Below are 15,858 nucleotides of genomic sequence, written 5' to 3'. Positions count from 1 at the left end.
AGAAATTCTGGAGATTATTAGCTTTCACATTTAAACATGAGGAAGCTTCAGCGTGGTCTTTTTGCACTCTTTCATCAGTTGTTGTTTGGAATGAATATTGAGAGATGCTCTTTTTCCTGATGTTCTACATATCTCCCCTGCTAGCCTCATTACTAACTTCACTTTAGGTCAACAGAGTTTAGGGATGTTTTTGACTGCTTTGTCTCTGTTACCAATTCAACTGGAGTTAGGAGGGAAACTGCTGAAGGGCAGCTGTACTTCCCCATTTGTAGGAAAAAAGATTGATAGTTTTGTGCTGGTATAACTTCAGGAGGGAAATTTGCACCTATCTATAAATTATGAGTATAATGCCACAAGTATTTTACATCAAAAACGTAGCAATGAGTGTATAAGAGCTTGGGAAGGAGTAGAAATAAGAGGATGTGTTACAACCATAATAAGCATTTTCTTTCAGTAATAATAGTGGAAGTGTATCTGATTACTTCTTAGTGAAACAGCAGTGATGATTCCTTTTGCTTCAGGCTTGGAACCTAGCAGTTATGTCACTATTACATGCTGTAGTTTGCTTTTGATGGAAATTAGGTAATGTTATGTGTGCTCGCATTTCCCTTTTGCTTGAAACTAAATTAAAAGGTCAATCCACCCCACCTTCATTTTTTTAAACAGTGAAATTGTTTTGCACTATATCAAAATTCTTTTAGAAGAATTTAGTTTGCTCTCATAGGCATCCAATAGGAGTTCATTCTTTTGGCAGAAGCTCAGATGTGGTTAGTTTGCATAAAACATTATGCATATTTTCTTTCTCTAAAAAACAATGATAAGTTCAAACAATATATTTCATAGGGGGTTATTTTAAATCTACATAGGTTTAGGGTAGGACTTTCAGTTTTAAAGATTAGTTTGGGTAGGTCATTCTGCCGTCATACAGAAGAGCAGCTTGAACATCCATCTTGTGAAAGTAACAAGCATTTTGATTAGGTGCCCTCCTACCCTTTCAGGTTGCATGTGTCTTTTTAGCTCTGGAAATTCATACTTCAGAAGTCAGTTCTGCTGAAGTTGGAATTTGTTCAGTTCTTGGAGACTAGGAAGCTTTTCTTCATGATCAAAAAAAAAAAAAGCTGAAGAATATTTTAATACTTCTGTAGATATGAAGTTATTGTCATAGTTGTTTGAAACACAGCATTGTTTTGAAGCAGTAGAAAACTCTTAATTATGAACTAATATCTACACACTCTGGTTAATACAGTAATTTCCTCAGGTTTGCATAGCCAGAAGCTGAAAATGGGTTGGAGATGATGCTCTGGATACCTGGAAAACAACTATTGTAGTGAGAAGTAATTTCATTTACGAATAAGGTGTTTGAGTATGCTGCACTTTCTTAGGGGGAGATTTGTGTGTTAAATATTTTCTCTTTTAAATAAAATTTTAAAGTACTTTTGGTAGATTTTATGGTGCATAAGCATGCACCTTGCCTTTGAGTGCATTTTTTTCTGTACTCTGTTATACATGCATATATAAATGTTGAAACCCTTGGAAAATTAGTTAATACTGCTTCTAAGATAGGCAAAATTGTAAGGTGACCTTTATTAGGTTTTCCTATTACTTCCTTGGCTTTATGCACTACAAAAACGTTGTGACGTACAATGGAAGTGTAGTCCAATACAGTTGAACTAAATTGTTCAGGCACTTGAGAAAACCACCATCGATATTGGGAGAGCACGAAATTACTTTTAGGTCACAACCTTGGAGTTGTACCAGTTTTAAGAATTTGGCAGTTTCATGTATTTGAGGTCAACATGTTTCAAGTTCTATTTCTTGGATAGTTGATGTGAGATGATTTTAAATTCTAGATTTCTCTTCTTCTATATCATTATTTAGTAAAGAATTGACTTCAGGGAATACTGTATTTGTAGAAATGTTAATTTCATTTATGTTATGGCAAAATAAGGATAAACATAATACACTTACACTTGGAATTTATTTTCATAGTGCTATATTGTAGGCTAAAAAATGGTATAATTTTCCACTTCATGTTTTTAACTTGCCTAGAGTTACGTGTCTGGCTTTTTTTGTTGTAATTGAGTGACTTTAGTGAAATGCTCCAGTGTTTTAATGTTAATGCATTTTTGTGTACTGAAATAGTGAAAAGATACGTATGCTTATTTTGTGCGTGTTGTGTAAACTGTAACTTGGTCTCCCCAGTTAAGTTCATTATTTTTTGTAGTTAGAGGTACATTATGTTGAAATCTCACACAGCATCTTGTTTTTGTGCATCCACACATGCCAATAAGTGAATCATGGTGCCTTTCCCAAGCCTTGTATGAACAGGACTGGGGTAAGGGCTCTTTTTTCTTACATCACACATTGGGTGCTTGAACTGGGCTCTAAAAAGTAAATTCTGTGCTTCTCAGGCACTTTTACTTGAAGTAACTGCAACTGATCTTTTTTTTCTAACGCTTTGCAATGTACATCAATTACTTACATTTTACTTCAACAAAGCTATTTCTAGTATTTGTAAATTTACTGGTAAATTGAAGTTTGTTTCTCCTGAAACTACTTGGCATAAGTCCTTTCTGACTTCTCAGGATGCAGATTACTTACTTAGAGTTTTCTGTACAGTAAACAAAGTCTTTAGAAAGCAAATTCATTTTGCTTTACTTTGGCATTCTTTGTAGGTGACACTTTCTTTTGTGAGCTTAATTAACGTATGCTTTGCACCTTGCTGCAGAGAAACAAGAAGCTTGGACTGTGCATCTGAAATCCTGCCTATGTGCACACATCAACTATAGGAAGTGAATTCAACCTTGGTTTCTCAGACTTTTGACAAGGTGCCTGCTCTCAGCCTTCAGTAAGGAAATGTAAAAATCCCTCCTTTGCCATCCTGTTGAGTGCTTTCTTCGCAGTTTTCAGCAGTAGATGGCACTGTAGTTGAAGATACCATGTCTGCAGCGTCGGGAGAGTAAGCAAGAAGCCCTTTACAGTACGGACTGGTGTGACAGTGGGTAGGAGAGGCAAGGCGAAGGGAACTGAGACGGGTGCTTTGGAGTAGCCTGTGTAAAGCAGTCAACTCTCTAGCACGTTTTGTAAAGATCAGTTTTGCAACCTTGCACTTCTTAAACTCTGCTCAGGCTCTTTGTGTCATTTATATACTGCACATGAAGGTTTCCTGTTTGTCTGGCTTGGTCACATGAATGGGATTTTGCAAGACTCACCTGAGACTCTGTTGGTGTCCTTCTTCCTGTTTCTGATTTGCCACTGTGCCTTTATGAGACTTTGCTTAACCAGTGCCTTGGTTAAAAGATCTTCCCTCAACGGTAGCTCCGCTGGTTGGGGAAGAACACAGGCAGTGCCTTTAGTCTTTGCATTCAGAATAGACGTATTTGGATAAAAACGTGGACTTTTATTCCAGGCTTTTATTGACAGTAGAATTAAAATCTCCCATAGATGAAAAAAATAATAACAGTAATAATTTAGACCATGTTCTGTCTGCTTGATGATAGTTTACCCCTCATCTGGTTTGAAACTCGGTTGTGTCATGCTACACTAGAATTAACTACTTCGAATAAAAATGTTCTGTTTTGCTTAAGTGCTGTAAGTGCCTGAGATGCATATAATTTAACTTTTAGAGAGCTAAGCGTGGTTCTGTGAAGTGTTGCTTCTTTCTGCTTTCATACCCCCTTGGCGTTTTATCCATCAGCTTTTGTCTAGCTTTTGTATTGGCATCCTGCTTGTGACGATGGTGATGCAGCTGTTGTACTGCATGTTGCTCAGCTCTTACATATCAGTAGTCAATCCTAGTGTGAACCTGGATGTCTTCTCTTTGATGGATTTGTGGGCTATGGCAAACGCATTCTCCTTCCTTTTACAGAAGATACAGGTTTCTCAAATGAAAATGAAGTATATGTTACTGAGAACAAGAATCAGAAAACATCTATAGAAAAGTAAAATAACAATCTTTTACTTGCAGGCTTTATTTTCAAGCTATACTCTGTAATGGTCTATAGGGTTGGTTTTTTGTTTTTGTTCTTTTTTTTAAAAAGCTGTTTACGATGCTGTAGTACTGAAGGACTTTGCCAATTTTGCTGGCTGTACTTGCTTTTGTCAGGGGCGAGAGAAGCATCAGGGAAGCTGGTGCCGTTCTCCAAAAACAACTTTGCAGGCTGTGTTCATAACACAGTTGTGCCTGGGGTGGCCAGGGGAGAGGACTTGAGTCCTGTGGGTCCCAGGTGGCAAATGCCTTGGTGGGGACTGTGAAGAACTGTGCTTGGAAAGCAAGGAGCTATAAGCCTCGTGCATGCTTGCTTTTTGTTTTAGACTGGTTTGCTGTTTAAAATAATCTCTAGTGCTTCTAATTTTTTGTAATGAATTCTAGTATTCATTGGTTAGGAGTGAAAAAGTGGATACAATGATGGCCTTTGGTATTGCCAGGGTCAGTAACAGCCCTGTTTTGCTCTAAAACATGATCGTTGCTGTGAGTAGTCAGAGAAGGGTTGCCTCAGAAAATAGAAGAAAATTCTGGAAAAGGTCAGAAGTTGGGTGAATGCAATTTTATGGAATTAAGTTACTTGGAAATATATTTGCAGTATTGCTTCAAAAGTATAGATTGTGGTTAAAAGCTTCAGGTTTGAATATTATCAGAATATGTGGAATGGAAATTATTATTCACTTCTGAAACTTGTACCTGAGTGTTACTAGTTTCAAAAAAACAAGGATTACAAAAATTGCTGTGTATGCCTACCAAATAATGGTGAATCAAGGAAACTAGAAATGTATGTGTCTGTTATGATCTTCTTTTGGGGGTAGAACTAAGTGGTAGAAAGCTTAGCATACTAAATAACACTTTGAAAATTATTATTTTTGCTCCCAGAATAGTATCCAAGTAGTCCTCCAGGGTATAGTAAAATAATATACTTCTAGGGGTTTTGTGCTCTGATAAATTACAGTCTTGATATTTGCACTGTGATTTTGAGTTTTATGGAGGTGTTTGGCCAAAGTTGTTCTATGCAACAAATTTAAGCATATACTAGTCTGAATTTTCCTTAGATATGCAGCAGGGGTTTTCCACATTCACGATCTATTCAGGAAAAGAGATTTCCCTAATAGTGATCAAATTCTAGTCTTGTGTAATTCTATACAGATTCTGCCATCAGTTTCAGTGAGGAACTCAGATACTGGTATTGAGTAATAATAGTAATAAAAAAACCAGCTCACAACACAGGAATTTATTTTGTTTCTTTTTACATCTAAGTGATCATCTATGAAGTGAATGAAGTATGTTAGAATACTTCTCCTTAGCATGGGAAGAAGCTGTGGAATTACTGGTTCCGATTTCTAAAAGCAGACTTGTGCATCTTATCTTTATCACTGCAACTTCAGTGTTCTTTTGAAACATTTTATGGACATTGAGGTTTTCTGGGAGCAAATGTTAATATTTTTTTCTTACATTTTATTTGTGAAGTTTAGAAGCACAGGACAGTCTTCATAACACACAAGCATTTTTCCAGTCTCTCTGAATTGCACTGATAGTAGTTTACATTAAATGTAAGTAGTGAAATAATAAAATTAGCTTTGTATGGACTCCACCAAACCCACAGTTTAAAGAGAAGATTATCTAGGTTGTACAGTTTGAAATGAACAACTCTTAGGTAAATAAAGTGCCTGGTATTGTACTTCGGTGTTCTGTTCAGGAAGAACTCTTTCATGATTCAGTAAAAACTGACCTGCATAGCAGTTATTCCTGGTTTATGCTTCTGTCTGGTTGTTTTAGTGGAAGAACAACTTGTGAGTTGCCTTTTCTTCATGCAGCTTTCTTCCTCTTCTTCAAAGTTATTCAGCACATATAGCCAGAAGAGGAGCCATAGTTTCTTTATACGGTTTATGTATTTTATAGTGATTTTAGGGGAAGAAATAGAAGCTACAGAATGTGTTGGAAGACATTCACATCTATTTGTCAATTCTCTTTCCTTTCTAGATATAAACCCATGTGAATTCTTGATGGATGCCGAAGTTCATTCTTCTGTTACTTGTGTAATTTACAGTTACTGAGAACTCTGTTCTTCTATCAAGGGACATTGATATTTCTTGACTATCATATACTTTTTTTTCTTTGCAGCTTTTGAAGAGCTTGAGAGGGCTCTGAGTCTTGCCCAGAAGACAGAGGAAGCCCGGAAGAAATTGCAGGCAGAAATGGATGAAAAAATCAAAGCAGTAGAAAAGGCAAGTGAGGAAGAGAGGGTAACTCTTCAACGGGAGTTAACCAGAGTGAAACAAGAGGTGATTGAGATTATGAAGGTAAAAGCTGAAACTCACCTTGTATTGGCTTTTAATCTAATAATTCAATTACAATTAAACTATAGTTGTAAAATACATTAGTATATCATAATGTTATAACATTTTTCTGATTTAATAAGTTCTATAAAAATTAATTTCTAGGATTAAAGATTTACTTAAGACAGAACAGAAAACTCCCCATATAGATTTTTTTTTTCTCTAACAGTTTAAAATCAGTACATTAGAGGCATATAAAAATGAACAGTATTACTCCTTGTTTCACAGTATTTAATAAAATTATTTACTAGAAGTACACTTGAGACTTTAAAGGAAGTCAAGAAGAAGAAATTAATGGCGGTCAGCTCACGCATCTCCTCCAGGATTTTGGGGTTTAATACTAAGTACTTTTAATGGTTATCCTAGCCCAGTATGTGTAAACCCTTAAGAACTTGTTGCCAAACTGTTTGCTAGTTAAGAATTGCTAAAATTTGCTTCATTTGGTGTATTCAGGTAGACATTGCAGAAGTACTGCATGTGCCTTGCAAAGCTGTAAATTTAAACACCTTTAAATTACAGTTCTTGTGTTGGCATTTGTTATGTTAGTAATTTTTCTAAGAGAATAGACTGATGCTTTAGGGGAAGAACTTACTTGCATTACATTATTCTTAAATAAAGCATGTATATAGATCATAGATAGCTGTCTACATAGAGTATCATCACTTGACTTTCTGGCTCACGAAATAATAAGAATGCAGGGAAAGCTAGAGACAGAAGTTCCTTTTCCAATTTATTACCACATTTGAACTGAAACTGAAAACATGTAAGTTCACCTTGGTCGACGAGTCTTTAGAAAATTTGGTGTTTCTTTTAGTAGAACAGTGAAAGACTTGAGAAGGAAGATGGATAACTTCAAGCTTGAAAATAGCAACTCTCAGGGCTCAATATGAAGCGTTCCAAGTGACTGTTACTTATTCAAAGGCAGCAAAGAGATGGTTCTGGTTTCCTCTCTCTTTTGCACTGCTTTTCTTATTAAGAAATAATACAAAGTGTTATTTAATATTTTGAAATCAGTTTTTTTCTGACTGGTTCACAGAAGTCTTCAGAGAAGCGTGTTGCTGAACTAGAAAAATACCATAAAAAAGAAATGGCTACCAAAGATCAGGAGCTAAATAAGAGATTACAGGCCCAAGAAAAGGCTTTCCAGGGCAAGATGAAGTTAGCTCTTGTAAGTATCCCTAAAAAGTGTAGAAAGACGTTTCTCTAAGTGTGAGGTGGAACTAGAAGTCTTAATCTGACCCTGTTCTGTAGTGAGAGTCCTGCACTCAAAGATACAAAGTGTCCTCCAAAAGTCAAAGAGGTCAGACACTTCAGCAACATGAAGGGAAAGCAGCTGCGGTGATACAAGACTGAATAATGGTAATCACTATCACTGCTCACTAACAGCTGCATCTTGTGGGAAAGACTTCTTTTATTTTTAAAATTCCTTTTGTTAGATATTTTTTTTTAATTTCTTCCTCTGGATCATTGGCGATTAGCCAGAGCAACTAGAGTAAAAGAGGTACAAAGAATGAGGCTGTTACTTGAAAAGTGTTGGTATCATTGTGGCTTCAGCAATCAAGGATAACAAGAAATGTTTCTATAAGTATGTCAGCAGCAAAAGAAAGGCCAGGGAGAGTCTCCATCCCCTGCTGGATGCGGGAGGAAACGTGGTAACAAGTGATGAGGAGAAGGCTGAGGTCCTTGATGCCTTCTTTGCCTCAGTCTTTAATAACAGGACTAGTTGTATTGAGGGAATCCAGCCTCCTCAGCCAGAAGACAGAGACTGGGAGAACGACGCCCCCCGCAATCCAGGAGACAGTCAGTGACCTACTGCATCACATAGACATACACAAGTCTATGGGACCTGATGGGATACACCCAAGGGTGCTGAAGGAGCTGACTGGGGTGCTTGCCAAGCCACTTTCCATCATTTACCAGCAGTCCTGGCTGTCTGGGGAGGTCCCGACAGATTGGAAACTGGCCAATATGATGCCCATATATAAGAAGGGTCAGAAGGATGATCCAGGAAATTACAGGCCTGTCAGCTTGACGTCGGTGCCCAGGAAGCTGATGGAGCAGCTCATCCAGAGTACCATCTTACAACACATGCGGGACAACCAAATGATGAGGCCCAGTCAGCATGGGTTTGTGAAAGACAGGTCCTGCTTGACAAACCTGATCTCCTTCTACGACAGGGCGACCTGCTTATTGGATGAGGGAAAGGCTGTGGATGTAGTTTACCTTGACTTCAGTAAGGCCTTTGACACCGTTTCCCACAGCATTCTCCTGGCAAAACTGGGTGCTCGTGGCTTGGATGGGCACATGCTTTGCTGGGTAAAAAACTGGCTGGATGGCCGGGCCCAAAGAGTTGTGGTGAATGGAGTTAAATCCGGTTGGCGGCCGGTCACGAGTGGTGTCCCCCAGGGCTTGGTTTTGGGGCCACTCCTGTTTAACATCTTTCTTGATGATCTAGACGAGGGGATCGAGTGCACCCTCAGTAAGTTTGCAGATGACACCAAGTTGGGTGGGAGTGTTGATCTGCTCGAGGGTAGGGAGGCTCTGCAGAGAGATCTGGACAGGCTGGAGCGATGGGCTAAGGCCAACTGTATGAGCTTCAATAAGGCCAAATGCCGGGTGCTGCACTTGGGCCACAACAACCCCAGCAGCGCTACAGGCTTGGGGAGGAGTGGCTGGAGAGCTGCCAGTCAGAGAGGGACCCGGGGGTGTTGATTGACAGCCGGCTGAACAGGAGCCAGCAGTGTGCCCAGGTGGCCAAGAAGGCCAATGGCATCCTGGCTTGTATCAGAAATAGCGTGGCCAGCAGGGACAGGGAAGTGACTGTCCCCCTGTACTCGGCACTGGTGAGGCCGCACCTCGAATACTGTGTTCAGTTTTGGGCCCCTCACTCCAAAAAGGACATTGAATTACTTGAGCGTGTCCAGAGAAGAGCAACGGAGCTGGTGCAGGGTCTGGAGCACAGGTCTGATGGGGAGCGGCTGAGGGAACTGGGGGGGTTTAGTCTGGAGAAGAGGAGGCTGAGGGGAGACCTCATCGCCCTCTACAACTACCTGAAAGGAGGTTGCAGAGAGCTGGGGATGAGTCTCTTTAACCAAGTCATGAGCGATAAGACAAGAGGGAATGGCTTCATGTTGCGCCAGGGAAGGATTAGACTGGATATTAGGAAGTATTTCTTTCCAGAAGGGGTAGTTGGGCGTTGGAATGGGCTGCCCAGGGCAGTGGTGGCGTCCCCATCCCTGGAGGTGTTTAAGAGTCGGGTTGACCCAGCGCTGAGGGATCTGGTGTAGTTGGGAACTGTCAATGTTAGGTTAATGGTTGGACTGGATGATCTTCAAGGTTCTTTCCAACCTAGATGATTCTGTGATTGTGTTGTATTATGTGAGCAGGGTTAACTATTCATAGTGTTTGACCTCAGAAAAGAATTTTCTTCTAGGTCAGGCTGGGAGGAATCACTGGATTCTTTGTTCTTTTTCATAAGCTGTAATCCACTTTAGATCATGTAATTTTACCTAACAAATAGTAGATTCTCTTTTGTGCTCCTCCATGATGGTTGGTGAGTAGGACTGAGGGACTTTGACAGTCTCTTCCTGACTATATTTTTTTCCTACCTATTTCTCAGGTTATTTTTTAATTATAAGGAATAGAAGCTTAAAAATAATTTAGCAGTGGAATCAAGTGAGAACAGACCTTTATTCCTCTAAGGTGTTACTCTCAATTGTGTTAAACAAAACAAAATGAAAGGCTGGATTGAGATATGTTTTTCATAGAAAGACAAATGGTTCCCAAGAAGAGAAAATGGAAGTGATTTATAATGATTTTGTTTTCACAGACAAAATACAAACTCTGTGCGTGTGGTGAAAATACAGGTGCCTAGTGTATGACTCCTATGAACTTGTTTGTAAATTTTCTATTATACTGTTTTTGAAGGTGTGATGACTATATTTATTGTTTTAATCATAATTTTTGATACAGGAAAGAAACCAGAGTGAGTGTTTAAAAACGCTTCAAGAACAAGAGGAGCAAGGATCCCTAGCTTTAGAAGAATTAGAGCTGCAGAAGAAAGCAATACAGTCAGCATGTGACAGGAAGGTTCAGAAGATGCGTGAAGTAGTAGAGATTTATAGAACTGTGAGTAAAGATTCCAAAGGGGTAAACGTTTACAGGAATTCCTTTTAGTATATATTTTACCTGTGGCAGTTTACAGATACTGTGGATTTATTGTGATTGGGTTGTTTTAATCTCACAATGTTTACAAAATATACAACTGCATTCACTTGCTGTCATGGCGTGGGATATTAATTTGTATCCATCTGCATAATTTTTATATATGTTGTACAGGAGAGTTAAACTTCAAACTGTTTAACTTCTGGGTACTGCTAGCATACAAACACTTATAAGGAAACTTGAATAAATTAAAAAAATGTGCTTAAATTTTTGAAGTGTCCCTTGCTTTATGTAATGGCTAAGATTGTATTATCTGCTAATGCAAGTTTGTACATTATTCCACCACTCCCAAATATTAGTTTGAAAGTTTTGCCTATAGAACCATTTTACCTTCACAGCAGAATCTCCATGAGATGTGTGGAATTAAGATAAATCAGTAGGTCGATAATACTCACGTAGACTCTTGATGTCTTTCATCCTATGTGTTGGCACTTTAGCTTAACAAGAAAAAATGAGTGTGTATCTCATAAATATCACATGAATTATTTTATTTGTATAAGTTAAATTCTTTCTAAGTTTTTATTGTATGTATTTTCACCACAATGAAAGAGAAAACCTTTTATTAAATAACTAACCATAATGGAAGCAAAGCTGAGCAGAAACTAGGTGCATGAAAGGCTTATAGAAATAGTTGATATTCACTAAAAAATAATGGAATAAGTTGTAGTTATGTGAACCTGGTGAGATTTTTTTAAATTTTCTCTTGTTACCTTTTGAGTATTGATACTCTTTTAAAACTGTATTTTCTAACAGAGGGTTCTTGAACTGGAAAGCTCTCTTGCAAAGTATTCGCAAGATGACAGAAAGCAATCAGAGGAATTAAGTACTCTGATGGAGTCTGAAAAAAAGCAGCACACTAAGGAAATAAATTGTATGGTTGAAAAACACAAGAATAAACCGGAAAACATGAAAGAGCAGCAGGAAAAGCTTTGGACAGAAAAACTTCAAATCTTAAAGCAACAACAAGTAACTGAAATAGAAAAAATGAGAGAGAAACAACAACAAGAGATAGCTACAATTTTGAAGGAGAAAGAAACAGTTTTCCGTGCACACATAGAAGAGATGAATGAAAAAACATTAGAAAAACTTGATGCGAAACAAACAGAATTAGAAGCCCTGTCTTCTGAGCTATCAGAAGCACTAAAAATACGTCATGATTTAGAACAAGAGCTCTCTGCATTGAATAGTAAAGTGTGTGAAGCAGAGCAAGAATTGGAAGGAAAGTTGGAAGAAGAGAGGAAAAGGCACAAAGAAGAGGTTGAAATTATGTTAAAAGAGCATGAAATGTCTATTCAAGGAGTTGAGAAGGTACTCAAAGAGGAGCTCAACCAACTCAGGCAGTCATTGGAGGAGAAGGACAGACATTTGGAGGAACTAAAAGCACATGAACAGAAATTGAAGGAATCTTCAGAAAGATCTGAAGCTGAATTTGTACAAGTGTCTGCAAAGCTAGAGGAGCTTTCAGAGTCTCATCGGAGTACGTCTAATGAGCAAGCAAAGATTTATGAAGAGGAATTAGCAAAGCTGCAGCAAAAGCTGACAGATCTTGAAGGTGAAAAATTGCAACTTAGTGAGCAGCTAGAAAGAACTGAATCCCAGCTGAATGATGTCAAGAATGAGTTAGAGGCATACATCTCTCAGGTACATGACCTGAAGCAGCATTTGCAAGAGCAAAGGAATGAAAATACACAGAAAGAAACCTCTCTAACACAACAATACGAATGTCAGCTGAAGGATCTACAAAGAGAGGCTGATGATACAAAGAGAATTCTAAGTGAGAAGGAAAATGAAATTGAACACATGAAGTTACAGAACAAGCAAGTGGAAGAGCTTAAACAGAAACTGTTAGCCACAGAGGAGAGAATGAGTGCTCTACAAGAAGAATATGAAAGTAAGCTGAAACGTCAGGATAACAAAATGGAGAAAATTAAACAGAAATCAAAAGATATGCAGGAAACTTTCAAAAAGAATCTTGCTGAGCAGGAAGCTAAGCTAAAAAAAGAGCTTGAAAACAAGCAATTGGAGTTCAGTCAGAAAGAGAGCGAATTCAATGCTAAAATGTTGGAAATGGCACATGCCAGCTCAGCTGGAATCAACGATGCTGTGTCAAAACTAGAATCTAATCAGAAAGAGCAACTGGAGAGTCTTGCTGAGGCTCATAGAAGGGAGTTGGAAGAAATTACCCAAAGTTGGGAAAAGAAACTCCATCAGCAGGTTGAAGAGCTCCAGGAAAAGCATGAAATGGAACTGCAAGAGAAAGAGCAGGAAGTTGGAGACCTGAAACAGAAACTTGCCACCTTCAGCGCTGAGGAGGAGAGCACCAGAGCAGAAATAACCCACCTGAAGGAAGAACAGGTGAAAAGGGAGGAGTCCCTGAAGGAATTGCAAGAACAGCTAAGGCAGTCAGTGGCTAAGGTGACTGCTTTGTCAGATAAGGAAAGTGACCTGAAAACACAGTTGAAAAAATTGGAAGGTGATCTTAATCAGTCCCTGAAAGAGCAGTCAGGACTTCAGGAACAGCTCAGTGAACAGAAAGCAGTTGAAGAAAAGGACAAAGCCAAAATTACCGAGCTGGCTGATACACTGAAAACACTTGAAGAGAAACTCCAAGATGTGCAGTCTTCTCAGTATAAAGATCATGAAAATTATGAGAAAAAAATAGAGGCAATTCAGCTAAAAGAAGCTGAGTTTAAAAGGCTGTCAGGAGAACTTGTAGCTCAGTTAGATGCTTGCTGGAAGAACGCTGAAGCTTTATTGCAAACAAAAATCAATGAATTAATTGAAAAATGTAGTGAAAAAATTGGCATAGTAACATGCAAGATTGCAGATTGCAAGCGCCGAACTGCAGAAGTTAAAGAAGCAGTATTAATTAAAACGAGTAAGATTCTTGAACTAGAAGCTCAACTTAGAGAAGTAACAGAGCATCATTCTGCTGTGAGTACTTCTTTGCAAAAGTCAATGCAACAGCTGCAAGAGAAGGACAATTTAATTACGTCCATGAGAGCTGACATTGAAGGACTTGTAACAGAAAAGGAACAGTTGCAAAAAGAGGGAGGGCACCAGCAGCAAGCAGCATCAGAAAAAGAAACTTGTATAACACAGCTGAGGAAAGAATTATCTGAAAATATCAATGCTGTCACCTCAATGAGGGAGGAACTCCAGGAAAAAGTATCCGAGATCTCTGCTCTCAACAAAACAATTAGTGACCTTAATGTTAGACTTGAAAGCATGATAAGTTTAACGGAAAAGGAAGCAGCCATGTCTCTGTTAAGCAAGCAACATGAAGAGGATCGGTTGCAGTTGTTAAACCAGGTACAGGAGTTATCGGCCAGAGTTGAGACGCTGAGTCAAGAAAAAGCATCAGCTCTTCAGCAGGTAGATCATTGCACGGCCAAGCTGTCTGAGTGGAAGATGAAAGCACAAACCAGGTTTACACAAAATCACGATACTATTAAAGATTTGCAGAGCAAACTTGAATTAAGCAATACTGAAGCCAATAAAAAAGGTGAAGAGCTAAATAAACTGAAGGAGCAGCTAGCTAAAGAAAGCAAGAATCTCGATAGTTTGAAAAGTGAATTGGAACAAAAGCAAAACAAGAGGGAAAAACAAGAAAGTGAGTTAACTGCAAAGTTAAAAAACCAAGCAGCAAGAATTGCTGAACTAGAAGAACACGTTGCTCAGAAAACTTCAGAAAATGATTCCTTGATGGAGAAACTTAAAAAGTCTAATGAACAAAAAGACACAGAGCAAAAAGAGATAGCTTGGCAACTCCAGCAGGCAGAGAGGGTGGCTTTTGAAAAGGACAATAGATTTAAGGAGGCTGAAGAAAAAGTGCTTAATCTTGAGAAGCAAATAGGTTCACTGAAAACTGAATTTGAAGCAAAGGAGAGGGAATTTGTTCAAATGAAGTCAGGGATACTTAAAAGCAAAGAGGAAGAGCTGAAAGAATTAGAAGAGAGATTGAATGCAGAGAACAACACTAAGCTGGCGGATCTAAAAAAGAAGGCAGAGCTAAAAATCGGTTCTATTAAAAGGCAATTGATGTCTCAGATGGAAGAAAAGGAACAGCAATTTAAGCAAGATAGAGAAAATCAGTTAAGAGACTTGGAACAAAAAGTGCAGGAGAGAGAGGCCAAAATTGAGTCCTTAGAAGAAAAAATAAAGTCAACAAGAGATTCCACAGAATTAGAGAAAGAAATGTTGCAAAAAGTAGAGAGTGTAAAAGCTGCTGTAGAACAAGAAAAAAATAACATGCTTGAGAGCGTCCAACAGACATACAAAGAGAAAATGCACGTGTTGCAGAAGGGCTTAACTGAAAAAGATGAACTGTTGCAGAAGTATGAAAAGGAGCAACAAGAGAGTAATGACTCTCGTCTAGAACTGCAAACCAAACAGGAAGAGCTCCTTAAAAAACTAGAATGTGTTGAGAAGAGCCATCAGGAGGAGCAGAGTAAGGCTGAAAGCCTCAGGAAAGAACTTGAGGAGCAAACCAAAAAATACTCATTGTTAGCAGATGAGCTTGCTCGTTGCAGTGGTGATTTAGCAAGCAGTAGGGAAGAATTAAGAGCTAAAGAACAAAAACATCTTGATATGGAGAATGTAATTGGAGATTTCCAGAAAAAAATGCAGGAAAAGGAGGCAGTCAGTCAATCTTTAGAACAGAAGATAAAAGAGTTGGAAAATAATCTAGTGAAGGAAAATGAAGTACATAAGACTGAGATGGAAGATATGAGTTCGAGATATGAAGAAAAGCTAAAAGCTTTACAGCAACAGTTGGATGAAAGAAATGACAGTCTGAAAGCTTTTGAGAAAAATGTTGAAGAAAAGGCTAAATCTGGTTTGGAGCTGCAGAAATTATTAGGTGATATGCAGAACCAGCAGAAGGATTTGCAGACTAAACTGGAAGAGACTGAAAGGGAGAAACAGAAACTATGCAAAGAAGTGAATAATCTTCAAAAAGACTTGCGTACTCTGCGAAAGGAACATCAGCAAGAGCTTGACATAGTAAAGAAGGAGACCTTAGAAGAAATGGAGCAGAGAATCAGGTAAATTATTTGTTCCTGGTGTTGTTACTATTTCTTTGCTTTAACCACTAAAATCTCAAGAATCCTTTTTTTAAGCTCAATTTCTAACAGTGAAATAATGACTGTTATTTTTCTATCATTTTTCTAAATAGACTTAGAGAAACAGCAAGAAAAATGCTACTTGAAAGTAGCACTTCATGAACACATAAACCACTATTTGAATCATCAGTTGAAAAAGTGTTTATCTTTTGGCAAAGTAATTCCACTTTGATTTGTTTTAGTG

At 38.3% G+C, this 15,858-nt stretch overlaps 1 protein-coding gene across 19 annotated transcripts in view; it reads left to right on the top strand.

The window, feature by feature from the left end:
- GOLGA4 (golgin A4) overlaps positions 1 to 15,858 on the top strand; it is a 79,327-nt gene that overhangs the window by 42,352 nt on the left and 21,117 nt on the right. For 16 of the 19 annotated variants that reach the window (XM_074882222.1, XM_074882005.1, XM_074882171.1 and 13 more), the window contains 4 exons: positions 6,113 to 6,291; positions 7,364 to 7,495; positions 10,300 to 10,455; positions 11,305 to 15,596. In XM_074882222.1, coding sequence (XP_074738323.1) covers positions 6,113 to 6,291; positions 7,364 to 7,495; positions 10,300 to 10,455; positions 11,305 to 15,596 — 4,759 coding nt within the window. The remainder of the gene's footprint in view (positions 1 to 6,112; positions 6,292 to 7,363; positions 7,496 to 10,299; positions 10,456 to 11,304; positions 15,597 to 15,858) is intronic. The other 3 variants (XM_074882372.1, XM_074883102.1, XM_074882673.1) reach the window with 3 other exon arrangements.

Source organism: Strix uralensis, chromosome 1 (genome assembly GCF_047716275.1).
Source record: "Strix uralensis isolate ZFMK-TIS-50842 chromosome 1, bStrUra1, whole genome shotgun sequence".
In the NCBI taxonomy this organism is placed as follows: domain Eukaryota; kingdom Metazoa; phylum Chordata; class Aves; order Strigiformes; family Strigidae; genus Strix; species Strix uralensis.
This window is presented reverse-complemented; position numbering and strand designations above follow the sequence as displayed.